At 40.7% G+C, this 14,073-nt stretch overlaps 1 protein-coding gene across 3 annotated transcripts; it reads left to right on the top strand.

Moving 5' to 3' along the window:
* The first annotated feature begins 60 nt into the window (after positions 1–60).
* Positions 61–10,440, top strand: and1 (actinodin1). Of its 3 annotated transcripts, XM_086306693.1 has the most exons (7): positions 61–2,860; positions 3,321–3,401; positions 5,972–6,016; positions 6,378–6,523; positions 7,848–8,237; positions 8,660–8,866; positions 8,945–10,432. In XM_086306693.1, the coding sequence occupies exons 2-7, from the start codon at positions 3,329–3,331 to the stop codon at positions 9,917–9,919; spliced, it is 1,836 nt and encodes a 611-aa protein (XP_086162819.1). In that variant the 5' UTR covers positions 61–2,860; positions 3,321–3,328; the 3' UTR covers positions 9,920–10,432. The 3 variants fall into 3 exon arrangements, with proteins under 3 accessions (XP_086162819.1, XP_086162817.1, XP_086162818.1); XM_086306691.1 differs by having other exon boundaries at positions 8,660–10,440; XM_086306692.1 differs by having other exon boundaries at positions 3,327–3,401; positions 8,660–10,440.
* The last annotated feature ends 3,633 nt before the right edge of the window (positions 10,441–14,073 follow it).

Genomic DNA, 14,073 nt, shown 5'->3' on the forward strand with positions numbered 1-14,073 from the left:
TGAGTATGGTTTTGGTGTCGTCTTGTTTGAATCTGCTCCTGCCTGGATTGTAGGCTTGTTTCTCCTGAGAACCACCTGTTAGCAGACGTAATTACATATGTGTTAACGTGATCACTCAATGATCAGCGGGAGCATGATGGGACAGGAATAGGGCTGGAAAAATGTGGAAATGCTAAAAAAAACCAAAAACTCCAGAACAAATAAACATGAAAGAAATAAAAAGCCAGTGTGCAATAATTAAGGTATGACTATGCAGGAACAGCAAAGTACTGTAAACAGAGAAAATGGAAAAAAGATGTTTCTCCTCGTCCACCCTCTTTTTAATGGCCGACTATACTAAAACCAACTTCTTCCAAGTACTTTGGTGACAATTTGTGAATTTTCCAGCATGATTGAGCAACATGTCTCAAGACAAAGCAATAACTTAATTGCACAAGATCAGAGTTTGGATTCATGGCCAGGAAAACTCCAAATCTTAATGAAACTGAAAATCTGTAGTGAGGCTTTAAAAACAGGTGGATGGAAAGATTTACATTCTGTACAGGATAAAGAAAATAATGAAGTTTGTATGTTATATTTTACAAGTAGCATGCTGTCAAGAGTATTTACCTAATGCTTCATAAAAAGTTTAATTTTACTTTACTAAAGGCAGATTTTGTATTTAGTATAGGCCTCGGATTATGGAAAGTTCCAAACTACAGCAGGTCATCAAGTGGAAAACTTTCTATGGGAAACATTTTACAATTTAACGCCAGATTAAAACCAATCAGGTCAAACACTAAGGTTACTAAAAGAAAGCTCTTCTGCATAGCAGATAAATGAGATATACAGTAAATGCATGTGTAAGATTTAGTGTTTTATTGTAAAAGGACAATTACACAGGTGATACTGTCAATAAAATAACATTTGTAATGAGTAGTTACATTACCAGTTGAAGCGCAGTGGTATTTTTGACACAGTCACGTGGGCTCTATGTAGGCCTGCGAAAAACTAGCTTGATCCTTACAGCTTTAAAAGTTAAGAGGGTACTAAGCATCCAAGTGCTGCTAATCAAATGCACTTTATAAATCACTTATCCCTTTACCACATCTTTAAATCAGAAATTTTGCATTCAGGTGTGTGTCAGTGTCACAATCTTCCCAGGAGTACACATTCCAGCAGACAATGCAATGCTCAGAGAAACCCAAGAGCTCCATCTCAGACTACGCAGGCCTCAGTTAGAATTTTAAATGTTAAACTTCATGACAGTGCAGTAAGATAAAGACTGAACAAGTATTGTTTATGGCAGCACAGCTTAGGTTTGCAAAAATTCAGTGGAACAAACCTTAAAGTCTGGAACAATGCCGTTTGCACAGGCAAAACTACATTGGAGATGTTATGCACTAACACCTCATACGAGCTGTTAAGCACTTTGGTTGGCTAATGATTTGGGTTTGTTTTGCAGGCAAAGGACCTGGACAACTTAAACCCATTAGGCTGATGGTGAAATTCTCTGTATATCAAAGAGTTCTAGAGTCAGAAGTAAGGCCACAAGTCTGACAACTAACATTTGGCCCAATTTAGGCCATGCAATGGGGCAATGATCCAAGCACAGAAGCAAATCTCCATCAGAATGTTTGGAAAAAAGAAAAAGTGTTGCAATGGTCCAGTCAAACTCCAGATCTCAAACCAAAATGAAGCAACGCTGTAAAGAAGAGCAGGCCTCTTCCTTTTGCTCTACAAGGACTTGCAGTTTTCTCTAATGGTGACCAAACTAAAACACCTCAAGCTATTCAAAATCCTCCAACTGTAGTTCAGTCTTTAGCTATTTCACAATCAGTCATTTAAGCACCGTGTTCAAAATCTTATACTTCCATAAATGTTAAACATATTCTCTCTCTGGAATAAGACAATGTTTAAAACTGATTTTCTCTTAAAAGTCATATTTGTTTTAAATTAAATTACATTTAGTGTCAAAAATATTTTCAGTAAAAGAACCAAAAACAATAAAAAACCCCTGCAGCTATTCTGGACATAAACCTGATAACATTACTGAATGGCCTAAATGAATTATAGGCTTATATAGTCAGATGTGGTGATATTGCATCATATATCTCAGATACATCGTTTTTCTACTAAAATCATTGTGTGTGTGTGTGTTTGTGTACCTGTGTGTGTCTTACGTGGCTGGCATGCCTGAACACAGTTAAACTCAGGAGGAAACTGTAGATTATCAAATTCCTCATGTGTGGACCAGCTGTGCTTGCATGTTGTGTGTGTTCAGACAGAAGCTGTGGTTTGGCCCTCATTGAGGTCTCTGAGAAGTGCTTATGTGGCACCTCAACGCCCCTTTATTTTACAGCCCTGTGTCTTTCCTCTGCCTCCTCTGTGGTCTTTATTTTACTTTACATGAGTTATTGTTGCATCTCTGAAACAGATGTGATTTCTTACATTTAATATAATTAAACAATCAACCGTGAAGTATCTTAAATTAACAACTTGAGGTTTCTTCTTTTCACCCAATACTCCACGTCTTCATCTTTACTCAGAGCTCTCCCACCGTCTCTGCTTTTCTGTCTTTAATTACAGTGCCTCCAATTGGCTGAAAGTTTCAGCCAATCAGGCATCTTCTTGGGGTGGCCCTTGACCCCCCTCAGGTAATCATGCTGAGCCTTTTTTAGTGCGTGTCAGAGATGATGGGCTCACTTTAAAACGTTGCTGGATCCTTTTGTCAGATCAGTCTGTAAGAAGAGCTGCAGGGCAGGCAAGGAGTCCCTAACACACACACAAACACCTCCCACGTACACACCTGGTGGACTGAGCTTCATCCGAGTCCACTTTGGATCCTCTGAAAGGAAACTCTGAAGTCAAACAACCGCAGGTAAGTGACCAAACAGTGCAGTCTGTGTTTACTTTTGGTAGAATCAGGTATTTTCCGAGGCTTAAAATTCTGCTGAAATTCTGCTGAAAAACACCTGGTTCTGTTTTACTATGACAAACCAGTAGGTTGAACCCAGCCAGGAGCCGTTGTGGCAACATGTTTGTTTCAAAAGTTCAATTCCAAGCCACAGGCAGAGGTCACTTCTCCAACTGTTGAGGCTTTTGATAGAGCTTTAAAAGTTTTGTAAAGCTATTTTTGAGCTTTAAAATGCATCTTTGTGAGAAAAATAGTGACTCGTGGCTAAAATATTACTACTATGGCTGGTTGGACCATATTTTTGGAGCCAGTGATCAAAGTATATGTGAAAAAAAAGGATTTTGCATCATGTGAAGTGTCAAACAGGTACAGGCACAGAAAGGATCAAAGTGACAGTGGTTTTCAAGATTGTGTTTTTGTTGAGGTCCAGTCATGGCTGAAAGAAGACGGACCAGTTTCTCCGGTGTGTTGATCACCATTGTGCTGGCTGTGATGCTGCTGCCTGGTGAGTACCCAGCAGACATGGGACATTACAGACGGCGTCAGATAACAAGGCCAGATTGTCAGCTATACATTATATTATAGCGAATTATGGAAATGATGACAGGTAGCTAAATTATAATGTTGATTAGTAATCTCACAGTGTAAATATATTCATATTCTATAATACTGCAGATTGAAATCTCTATTGGAAGAAACAATCACAATAACACAATCAGAAGATGCACAATTAGGAGCCCAATAAATTAAAGAATTATTAAAAAATATTTGCAAGACAGCAAAGCTCCAAGATCTCCAAGAGTTTGGAGGTTAGTCTGCTTTATGGGTGCATTCCAAGCTCGGTGACAGTGTTAGGATCTCAAATGAAAATGTGTTAGTGGTGAAAAGATGGAGCTTTTTCTTTTATTTATATTATATACATTGCTTGGGTTTTTGGTAGGTCTGCAACAAATATTTTCTTAATCAAACTTGAGGGTTTTGTTTCTAAGTGCCTCCAACAAAGTCTGAGATAATGTCATCAGATATCTTAGATGCAACCCCAAACCTAAAGATAATCACTTTGAAATTGTATTAAAGGCACAAAAGCACTAAAACCTCACACTCCAAAACCAGCAACCCATCGTATCTTTCATCAGAACAAAATTTATTAATATCTTACACTCTTATCTAATACTTCAGTGTATACAAAGCTATAACTAATTAAAAATCTGTCTAAACTCATCTTATTCAAACAGGCCTCAGCAACTTTCAACTACTTTTCTAGCTCCACTTTAAAGCAAAGTTACCTGTAAAACACGGTGCCTCTATGACACGTGGATACTCTGAAAGATAAGCACACTCCCCAAAAGTCTTCAGTGCTGAGATGCTGCCATTTAAAGTGAAAAAACATCCCTGAAAGACTGCAGTTTCCGGTGAATGCTCACTTCTCGCACTGCAAGTCTGTTCTTAAATACAGTCCTTGAGCAAATAAGAGTCCATTCATGTCCCGACTGATGGGTAGAACAAAAGAACAATGATGACATAAAAGCATGTTTCCAGTTTTACGAGTTGAAAAACTGAATGATTGAAGAGTAAATCGTGAGGTGAAGGGTAGACTTTACTGTGGGTAAGAATGAGTCATTCAAGTCCACATTGATGACGAATGTCAGCCATTATTTCTTAATGTTAGCAGGGACACAGCAGTGATGAGTGACTTTCTTTCTTTGTCTGTTTTTAAAAAAATTAAATATTCATGAATCAGAGCTTTTATCTTTTGCATTTAGGTTGACATGCAGTTATTTTAAACTATTAAAAAACACACAGCTGGCTATAGATCAGTGTGATACTAATAAAGCTATTCAGAGCCAGAGGATCTAGCTTTTAGACTTACAACATTTTTGATTTTGTGGATCAGTTTAGCAGCTTATTTTTCCAACTTTCCTTTGATTGTTCGAGCCTCCTTAAAATGCATTTGCCTTGAGCTATTGCTTCATTTCAAGGTTCAGTTTGTTAAAGCTAAAGTTTAGTTGCAGTACATCTGATGAGTTCATGAGAACTGGGTTTCACATATATCATCACGCGGCTCTATAACATGCCTGTGATGCTCATATATCACCGGCGATGTTGCAACATGGAGACAGTTTGTTCCCCTACCACCTGTTTCCAGTTCTCTCTCTTCTTGATTGACATGCTTTCTTTTAAAATTGGTTTTCAAAGTTACGCTCCCTGATGGATAAAGGGGAAAAAATACAGTAACGAGGAAGAGGAGGAGTTACTTTGATCAGTAAAAAAATTATTACCTGTCAGCATCACCTCCTCTATGCCCTCTTAAAGTGCTGCTGTTTCCAGATGTGCCTGCCATTTTTTACAGGCTTGTTAAAAGAAAGAAAGAGAGAAATAGAGTGGATATACTGAGGCAGCATCATTCAGCCCACCCTCCTCCTCCTCCTCCTCCTCCTAAACATCACCATGGGTCACCTTCCCACCTTCTCCTTTAACTTTAGGATCCATACCTTTAGTTTAACCTCACAGGTGACAGTGCATATCCATTCTTCCAATCCCAACATTAAAAAAGAAGAAAAGAAGAAGAAAAATCAAGAGATTAATGTTTTTTTCCACTTAAAACACACGGCACATAACCCTAATTTATCCCCTGTGGATCTTTTTAAGGCTGTCATCTGTTCCTCTCTTCTTCTTCCTCCTTCTCCTCTTCCTCCCCTTCTGTGAGGGACTAACACCTTCTCCCTGCGGAGATGAAAGGAACCCGGAGCAGAGCTGAATCTGAATCTGCTGTTCCTTCGACTTCAAACTGTGCACACGTGTGCATGTATGTGCATACAGATACACACGGCCCTTTGAAAGCACAGCGTGGGGCTTCGTGTTACAAGCACCCCTATAAAAATCTACAAAGAACTGCAGTAACCAGTGCTTCAGGCAGTGCCAATTACCCCAGCCCTATTTAATGAAAACTATCAGCCCGTAAGCATTTGAGGTTTAATGTCATGTTATCGCTTGGATATTACAGACAAATTAGATTAGAAAGAATCAGCAATTTTGACTTCAGCAACATCTGTTTTTGCTTTTCTCTGTTTGCAGCATTCTTGTCTGCTGGACCAATTGTGCAAAAGCCCAGAGGAGATGGTAAGTATGTGGTTTTTACCTTTAAAGATACTTCAACATGTGTGTTTGTTTCTAAAGAGTGCACGGTGACCGAGTTTTTGAAAAGTTTGTCCATGGAAGAGGTTTGTGATTGGAAAGTAAACACAGATTTATGACTTCCACCTCACCTGGCTTCTGTGTAGCTTCAACTCTTGACCCTGTGATTGAGAGCTAATGTGAGATGGAAGCCGTTTTCTAGCGAATACAAAAAAAAGGGGTTTGAGTCCTTGAATGTTTTGTTGGAAACTTTAAAAGTCACTAGAAAGTCCTTGAATATGATGTCAGCGTGGAAGCCTTTGGATCAGCCGTGTCTTTGCTTTTTCCCCTCATCTCCTGCCCTCAGCGGGGGAAAGCATCCAGGAGAAGGCGGCTGCTGCAGCAGCACACAGGAGGCTGATCCGCAACCGCAGGAACATCAGCTGGTACAAACAGCACTCTGACTTCTGGGCATGGTACAAGTACTTTACTGACAACGGCAACCAGGAGGCAGTGAGTGAACGCTTTGTTTTCGACATTAACGGTGTCATGAAATGAAAGTTTCCATGTAACACTTCAGCTGTTCAATATGAAACAAAACTCTTTAGTATTGACAAGTTGTTAATGAGATGATTGGTTCTCTTATATTTAAAGCTGCTCTAATTAATGCTTTTATATTAACCCTTTAAAGCCTGAACCATGAAATAATTAAAATGGATTTTTAATATATTAATGTACATGCCAACTTATTTGTATTGTATTTGCCAAATCTGGCATTTATTTTGCAATGTATTGCTTAAAAATGTGTTGTGCAGTTTATTTAGGTTTTTTGTGGGGGAAATAATCATGTTGATGATGTAGAAGTTGCCATAACTCACAAAAACTGTATGTATCAAATGTGAGGTATTATAGGTATTACTTGAGTCTTTTGCAGTGACCAAACCATAAATTAAATCTGATCTCTACTGTTTTAGCACCTTTTAGCACAGTTTTTGGTTCCTTTCAGCTTCACTGCTTTGATTTATTGTTGCTGCCCTTGTTTTTTAGACATGACAAGGGGGCAAGGAAGGACTCGGAATTTGGATTCAGGAAAAATGAGTGGAGTCACTAAGAAGTCGCAAATATTATTATCATCCTAAACCTGAATATATCACTAACAACTCTCACATATAAAGTTAATGAGCCAGTAAAATCAGGAGTAGTTTGAAAAGTTGCGTGAATTTCTGCTGGGAAAAGTTGACGGAGTGAGTTTTATCAAACAGGAATTAAACACACACAACCAAATGTCCTTTCAAAGGACTCTGCAGCAGGCACCAGATCTACACAGGCCTGTCCAGCTTCTTTCACCAGAAGGTTCAGTTCACCTAAACAGCTAAACTAAAGATTCACACCTGCTACAAAACACAATAAAACAAAAGAAACAAACAAAAATTACATTTCTCTTACATGTCAACATTATAATCAATAAAACAGGGTTACCAACAAAAAGCTAGCGTTCTGCTAATGCATGCTGATTGGTCAGTTACTTCCTTGATAGCACCAGTTTTCAAAAACAGAGGCTAGGAGGACAATCGTGTTTATGAATAGGAAGAAGCCGGTTATTACTGCTGTTTTACAGTCTCATACTCTTATATTAAAAAACCATAATTAAAATTGCCAGAGTACAAATGTTGACCACACAGAGTTTATCATTTCGGCCAGAGATAGTTTCTTTCTGAGCGCCTCCCTGTAAAACTGGATGTTCAGAGAGTGGTGGTTCTCTGAGAAGCCTTTTACTTTTATTGATGTTACATGTCATCCGATCAGTGAAAAAACAATAAACCCTTACTCCCTTCAGATTCAGGAGATGGATCGCATCTTCCTCGCCTACCTCCAGAACAAGAACCGTGCTGAGGGACGTCGCTCCTACAAGGCCTACTTGAGACACCTGGGAGATGTTTATAAATCCTGCTCCGATACTGAAGACCCCAACTGCGTGGCTTCCTACACCAGCAGGGCCAGTCCTAAAGCGGAACCCCCCAAACCTGCCCCAGTAAAAACCTGTGACCCCACCAAGGACCCCTACTGCATGTACATGGCTTTAGTCCAGGGAAAGAGCCCTTACAAGCCATTGGTGCTCCCGGCTGCCACCCCTGCTCCTCAGTACGTCCACTCTCCTGCTCCAGCCAAGGACCCTCAGTCAGGGTACTACTACTACTCGCCGTCCACGATGCCTTTCCTGACCATGGTATGCTATAGTATTTTTTGTGCATAGTATACATGTATATTTACTGTATTTTAATTAATTAATTATTCATTGCACGTTTTGTATCATGGCATACAAAATATCACAATTTTTCAAACTGTTTACAACTGAAAAACTGATTATTGTTTAAATTTAAGGTAATTTGGAGAGTTTTTAGAGTTCTTTATTTAGAATTTAGAGTTCTTGTTGAAACTTATGTTATTATTAGTTAATAGAACCTTAGACTGCTGGGCAGTGGTGCATCTGAAAGCTCCCATGGGTAAGATTTGCAAACCTATATCTATAATTGTTGCCCAAGATGGATGCATTCAGCAGGAGCAATAATTTAATTGCTTACAAATGTTTTCGATGAGAAAAAATTTGCACCCATCTCATAATATGGATCCTTGTTTCTCGTGCTTCAGGAGCAGAAGGTAGAGTTGCTGCGGATCTGTGGCTCTGATGATGTGGAGTGTCTGCAGTACCATCTGAAAGCTGCTTATGGGTATTCTGGTGGGTCCCGTCCATCATATGCCCACCTTGGCTGTGACCCCAAGAAAGATCCTGCCTGCAAAATGTTACAGAAAGCTCCTGCTGGTCTCTACATGAATGCCTATTCTGCCTCCAGTACGGTACGTCTTATTCGTCATACTAATTTCCTTCAACAGCTTTCTGCATTACTGTATTTTAATTTTACTCTATCCCTCCAGGCTCCCCAAGCTGCACCAGGATCCTGCAATCCTCTTTTTGAAGACGGTTGCAACCCTCTTACCGCCACCAGATTTTCCACTTCTCCAGAATCATACAAAAGTAACGAGAGAGATCAGGCCGCTGCCATCCGTGCTGCCCCTCCTGCTGAGCAGTATGACCCCTATTCCATGTATAGGGATTCTTATTCTAATGTTAACAGAGTCACTGATCCTTATGCTATGTATCGCCAGGCCAGTGCCCCAACTTCTCCTCCAGCTACTGATCTCTTTGCTGTACTGCGCCAATACATGGCCCAAGCTCACACTAATGACCCATATGCTCCACGTATGGGGGCTGCTTCTGAGTCAAACTCCAACGATCCTTACTCTACTATGCGTGATGCAGCAGGCGCTATGCACCTGCACACCCCTCCCTCCCCCAGGCAGCAGCACCCTTATTCCTATCCCAGTTATGAGGAACCTGCCCAGGAGGAACGCCACCCTCTGGGTCCCCCAGGCAAAACCAAGGAGGGCTACGACTGTTTCATTGGCTATGACCGTGAATGCTATCCCGTGAAGCCCAGCGCACCTCGCTCTGGAGTTCAACGTCGCATCCCTTACCCTGCTGAGGCCTATGAGCCCCACCTGAATTCTGACGGCACCCGCAACGGCGTCCTGGAGCCTGTAAACCCACACTGTGACCCCGAGTATGACCGTGACTGCCGCCTGCGTCGCTATGAGACCGAGCAGCCTCAAAGCCAGCCTGAACGTCATGCTGCAGAGGACCACAGCCAGACGGCAGCCGAGAGAGAGCAGGTTAATCAGGACCAGTATGAAGCAGAGCCCTACCAGAGCGGCCAGGAGGAATCTCACACACCCTACCAGCCTCTCTCACAAGGCATGCCCAGCCTCCAGGACATACTGAGGCGCTATGGAGACCAGTATCCCGGGCAGGAGGATCACAGAGCTTATGCAGACAACTACCACAAGAAGTAAACAGGCTAACACGCACAAAAGCATGCAGATGGACATGAATGCACAGTCCCAATGCGTTCCTGTAGTTCAGCCCTTGAACGCCTCATGCCCCGAGAAACCAGTTCTATCTGGACCAGAGGTGGGACACAGGTGAATTTGATGGACCCAGAGAGCAAGTACATGCATGTACATCCCAAACACAGCTTCTTGCTTTGGGAGCCTGCTAAAAACTTTCCTGGAACGCCTTCTTATAACTTTAGTTGCTTCAGGCCTGATGCTTTGATTTATTGCTTTTTACTTTCTACCTTAAACTCTCCTCTGTGCTTTCAAGTGTGTAATGACCTCGCAGCTCTCAGCTTTGCTTCTGTATCTGTGCATTATTTTTAAAATGAAATATTGTTTATTGCTTTTTGACACAGATGGATTGTCATTTTTTTTTCATTTTAATTGTTCTAATAAAAAATACAGAAATATGTTTGTTGGCTTTGATTTTTTTTTTTTTTTGCATTTTACAGCACCATGACATACTGACTAGCTACTATAATCTGGAACAAATGGATCCACTCAGAAAGAAAAAAACATAATATGGGTATTTGGGGGTTACATCTATGATATAAAAGCTGAAGTAGAGTTTTAAGAAATATAAGCATCCACTGATTTTTGGTTTTTCATTTCTTTTGAATGAATGCAAAGGGGGAAAAAAAAAATCCCGACTTGTATTATATGTCCAAAATAAATAAAAGCAAACTTTAATTAGAATCAAGCATTTCTTGGGTATTGCACGCTGTCTGCCAAAATCTTGAAGTCTTCTGAACAGAAATATATATTCTGGTCCAGGGTTACCATTTGAATAAACACTGGACAGATTAGCAGGCTTTACTCAAATGACAATTTGCACTCACATACCGTGTACAAAACTTTAAATATACTTCACTTACACAGACTATAGGGTTTATCATTTAGTGTAAAATTATTATTATTTCTACTGATGCCCTGAAGTAAATGCAAAAAGTGTAAATTTCTTTTGTCAATTATTCCCTTTCTCTGTCTCATTAACACACAGGGGTGGCTGTAGCTCAGGAGGTAGCGCACGTCATCCACTAATTGGAAGGTTGGTGGTTTAGTCCCTGGCTGTCCCAGTCTGCATGCCAAAGTAAAGTATCGTTAGCGTGCAACCCTCAGGTTTTTTTCTGAATTGTTTATTGGACTGTGAATGTGAAGCAGAAAGAAGAAAAACAAATGCTTGAATGAGGACTGTTGTATAAAGCAGTTTGAATGCCTCAGTCAAGTAGAAAATACTACGAACGAGTGTTTACCATTAACATAAATTCATGCATCTCATTGCTTTTTGAGAAACACTCACATGGGATTTTAATAGTCTTCCTTTAAAAACCAAAAAACCTTTGTGAGTACTGTATATTACACGGTGTACACCAAATGTTCGGGGCCCAACGCCTGCTGTGAAGGAGAAAAAAAGAGTTCAGCTGTTCCACGAAACAGAATTTCTTTTAGGAATGTGCTTGTTAGTTTTCTCAAAAATGTGGTTTTGCTATTGCTGTGGTGGTGGGGTGTGGTTTTGGCTCAGCTGTGGGGAGTAGATTCAGATTCAGAGCTCAGTGCCAATCAGAGACTGAGTGGCACAGCTGTGGCACATTGTTTAATCAGTCTCTCCTATTTATGCAGCAGCATGCTAGAACCCCCGGTAAGCACTCATGGTGGCCGGTGTGGTAGAAACCATCAGATGACTGAGCGACCTGACACTGAGTGCGTGCGGCCGTGCCAGAGTGCCTGAGCATATGAACACTCACGCTGGAGTGTGAACTGTTGTTGTAAATGAAGGCACAAGGAGACAGAGCTGTACTACACTTCCAGCTAGTGATGGCCAAATGAAGCTTTCCGAAGCACTGAAGCTTGTATTGAAAAACGGTTCATTACTCGAAGCTTTTCAACACAGTCCTCTCCGGTGACATCTGGTGGTGAAAATTTTGAAGAGCAGCTTGAATCTGCAAAATAAAACGGACTGCTCAATTATCACTGCTCACTCAAGAGTGGAGTTCTCTCTGATATTGGGCCACCGTTCCGTTGCTTTGAACATGTAATTGGTTTTGTTTTCTCGATTGGGGGGCTGAAAAAAATGTAATGCGTATCTGCGTAATACATTTTGATCAATAAACTTTCCCTATTTAAACATGCACTATGGTGTGGCCTTTCTTTGCTCATAACTCCTTGATGTTGGTAAATACAATAAGTGAGCAATATATATAATATACATATGATAATGCACAGCACATTATGGAGTATGCCCCTGCTGTGAAGTCCTGCCTCCATCTACTTGTCGTTTAATCACTGGACAGCTGGACAGGTTCATACAAAATATTAGATTAGGCCAATTCCTATACATATTTTTGACCTAGGGGTGGGATTGATTGTGAACTGGAAAGGGAAAAATGCTTAGGGAGCTGAGTACGGCTGCATCGTCACTGATTTGTAGAATCCTTTTGATTCGATACAGGATCCGATTCAATTTGATTGGAATCTGGAAAGTTTTGCCTCAGTCAGAAATATTACAATTCTGATCATTTAACAGTATATATCCATAATTTCGTGTCTATTAAAAGAAAGCTGACACATGTGAGACTTAATTAGAGATGTAAACAGAGAGTTATGAAACCTGCAGCTGCAGAAGCCAGCGAAGAAAAAAGAGGCAAACAGCGCGGACCTGACGACACACCAAAATCTGATTCTGACGCGTCGGGTCCGCGCTCTGTGTTCACGTTTGTATGCAGAATCCGTAAACCTGCTCCCAGTTACTGTTTTAGCTGTATGGTGTTTGACGACATGTTGTGAGGTTTAACCTGAGATGCTGGCGTTTCAGGCATAATAACGTTAATTTACAAATCGACACAGGATTGTAATGAATCAATATCACTTTATTCAATTTAGCATGGATTGTAATCAGAAAAGCGATAATCAAAACCCACCCCTAATCAAGAACTTGCAAAGTAAAAACATGATCAATGTAAGGTAGCCCTTTTGTTATTTACAGTTAACAAGAGGATTAGTGTTACTGTGCGCTGGCTGAGTCTGTTTCTTTTCTTAGAAATAGTTTCTCCTGCCCTGGAGAAAATCCACTTGCATGGAACAGAAGAGGCTGTGGAGTGCAGGAACTACACTGCAAGCTGGTAGATATGCAGGTATTCCTGGGTCCTGCAGACTATCACCTAAAAACAATAAACAAAATGATTTTCTAAACTGTAGCAATGTAATGTACGTATAGTGTCAAATACATTTTTGTAGTCTTCATTAGCTTTAATTCACATGGAAGTGTTCCTAAAGTCATATGCTGTGATGATATTTACATTATGAAAACATGATTTTGGACATTTCAAGTTTTTCACTTCGGCAGATAAAATGAATTGAGCAAAATCAACTCAATATTCCCACACGCCAGAACGTCCTCTCTTCCTCGCTGGCTCCATATCTGTCAGTGGAATGATCACCTCGTCGCTATCTGTCACCATCAACACACTCCACGAATCCCGTGGATGATTCACTTCCTTATATCCGTTTGAATCAGGTACCGAAGCAGTTACGTGCGTAATGAAGCTTCGGACGTCACTGGTCACGTGACTTTTGCCAAACGAAGCAAGCCTCGACACAGTGCTTCTGAACCAGTGTGTTGTTTTTTTCGACACACGCTCCGGAGCGTCAGCTTCAAGCGGGCCATCACTACTTCCAGCAGTGTTACAGTCATGCAGGAAAGAACTGCATGATTCACACTAAACAATCGCAACTGTCATTCAACTTGCTGTAGTTTCCAGTGCTGTGCGTGCAGTGTCAAAACAACTGTAATCACTTTCCTAAATTTACTTATTCGTATGTCCTAACCTAGATTATTTTTATGTTGGTCGAGTCAGTCACTACTTGCGCTTCCTCTAAGTGAGGACTGATGCTTTCTTCTTTTTTTTTGAATTTGAGGTTTCTTCTGCTCTACTCTTATCCAAACTGTGACTCCATTGTTTTCCATGCTGGATCTCTCAGTTAGCTCCAAAAGACACAGCAAGAGGAGGGTGAGAGGCCCGACTTTCATTGATCCAGGAGCCGTCAAACACATTAACGCCACATGCCTTCAGCAGATTGGAGTGAAGCTCTTGTAGGCCTCAAAGTTCAGCTGA

Source organism: Aulonocara sp. 'chitande type north' Nkhata Bay, linkage group LG9 (genome assembly GCF_057382095.1).
Source record: "Aulonocara sp. 'chitande type north' Nkhata Bay isolate Kocher_YH1m ecotype deep benthic linkage group LG9, A_spYH_male_GT1.1, whole genome shotgun sequence".
Taxonomy (NCBI): domain Eukaryota; kingdom Metazoa; phylum Chordata; class Actinopteri; order Cichliformes; family Cichlidae; genus Aulonocara; species Aulonocara sp. 'chitande type north' Nkhata Bay.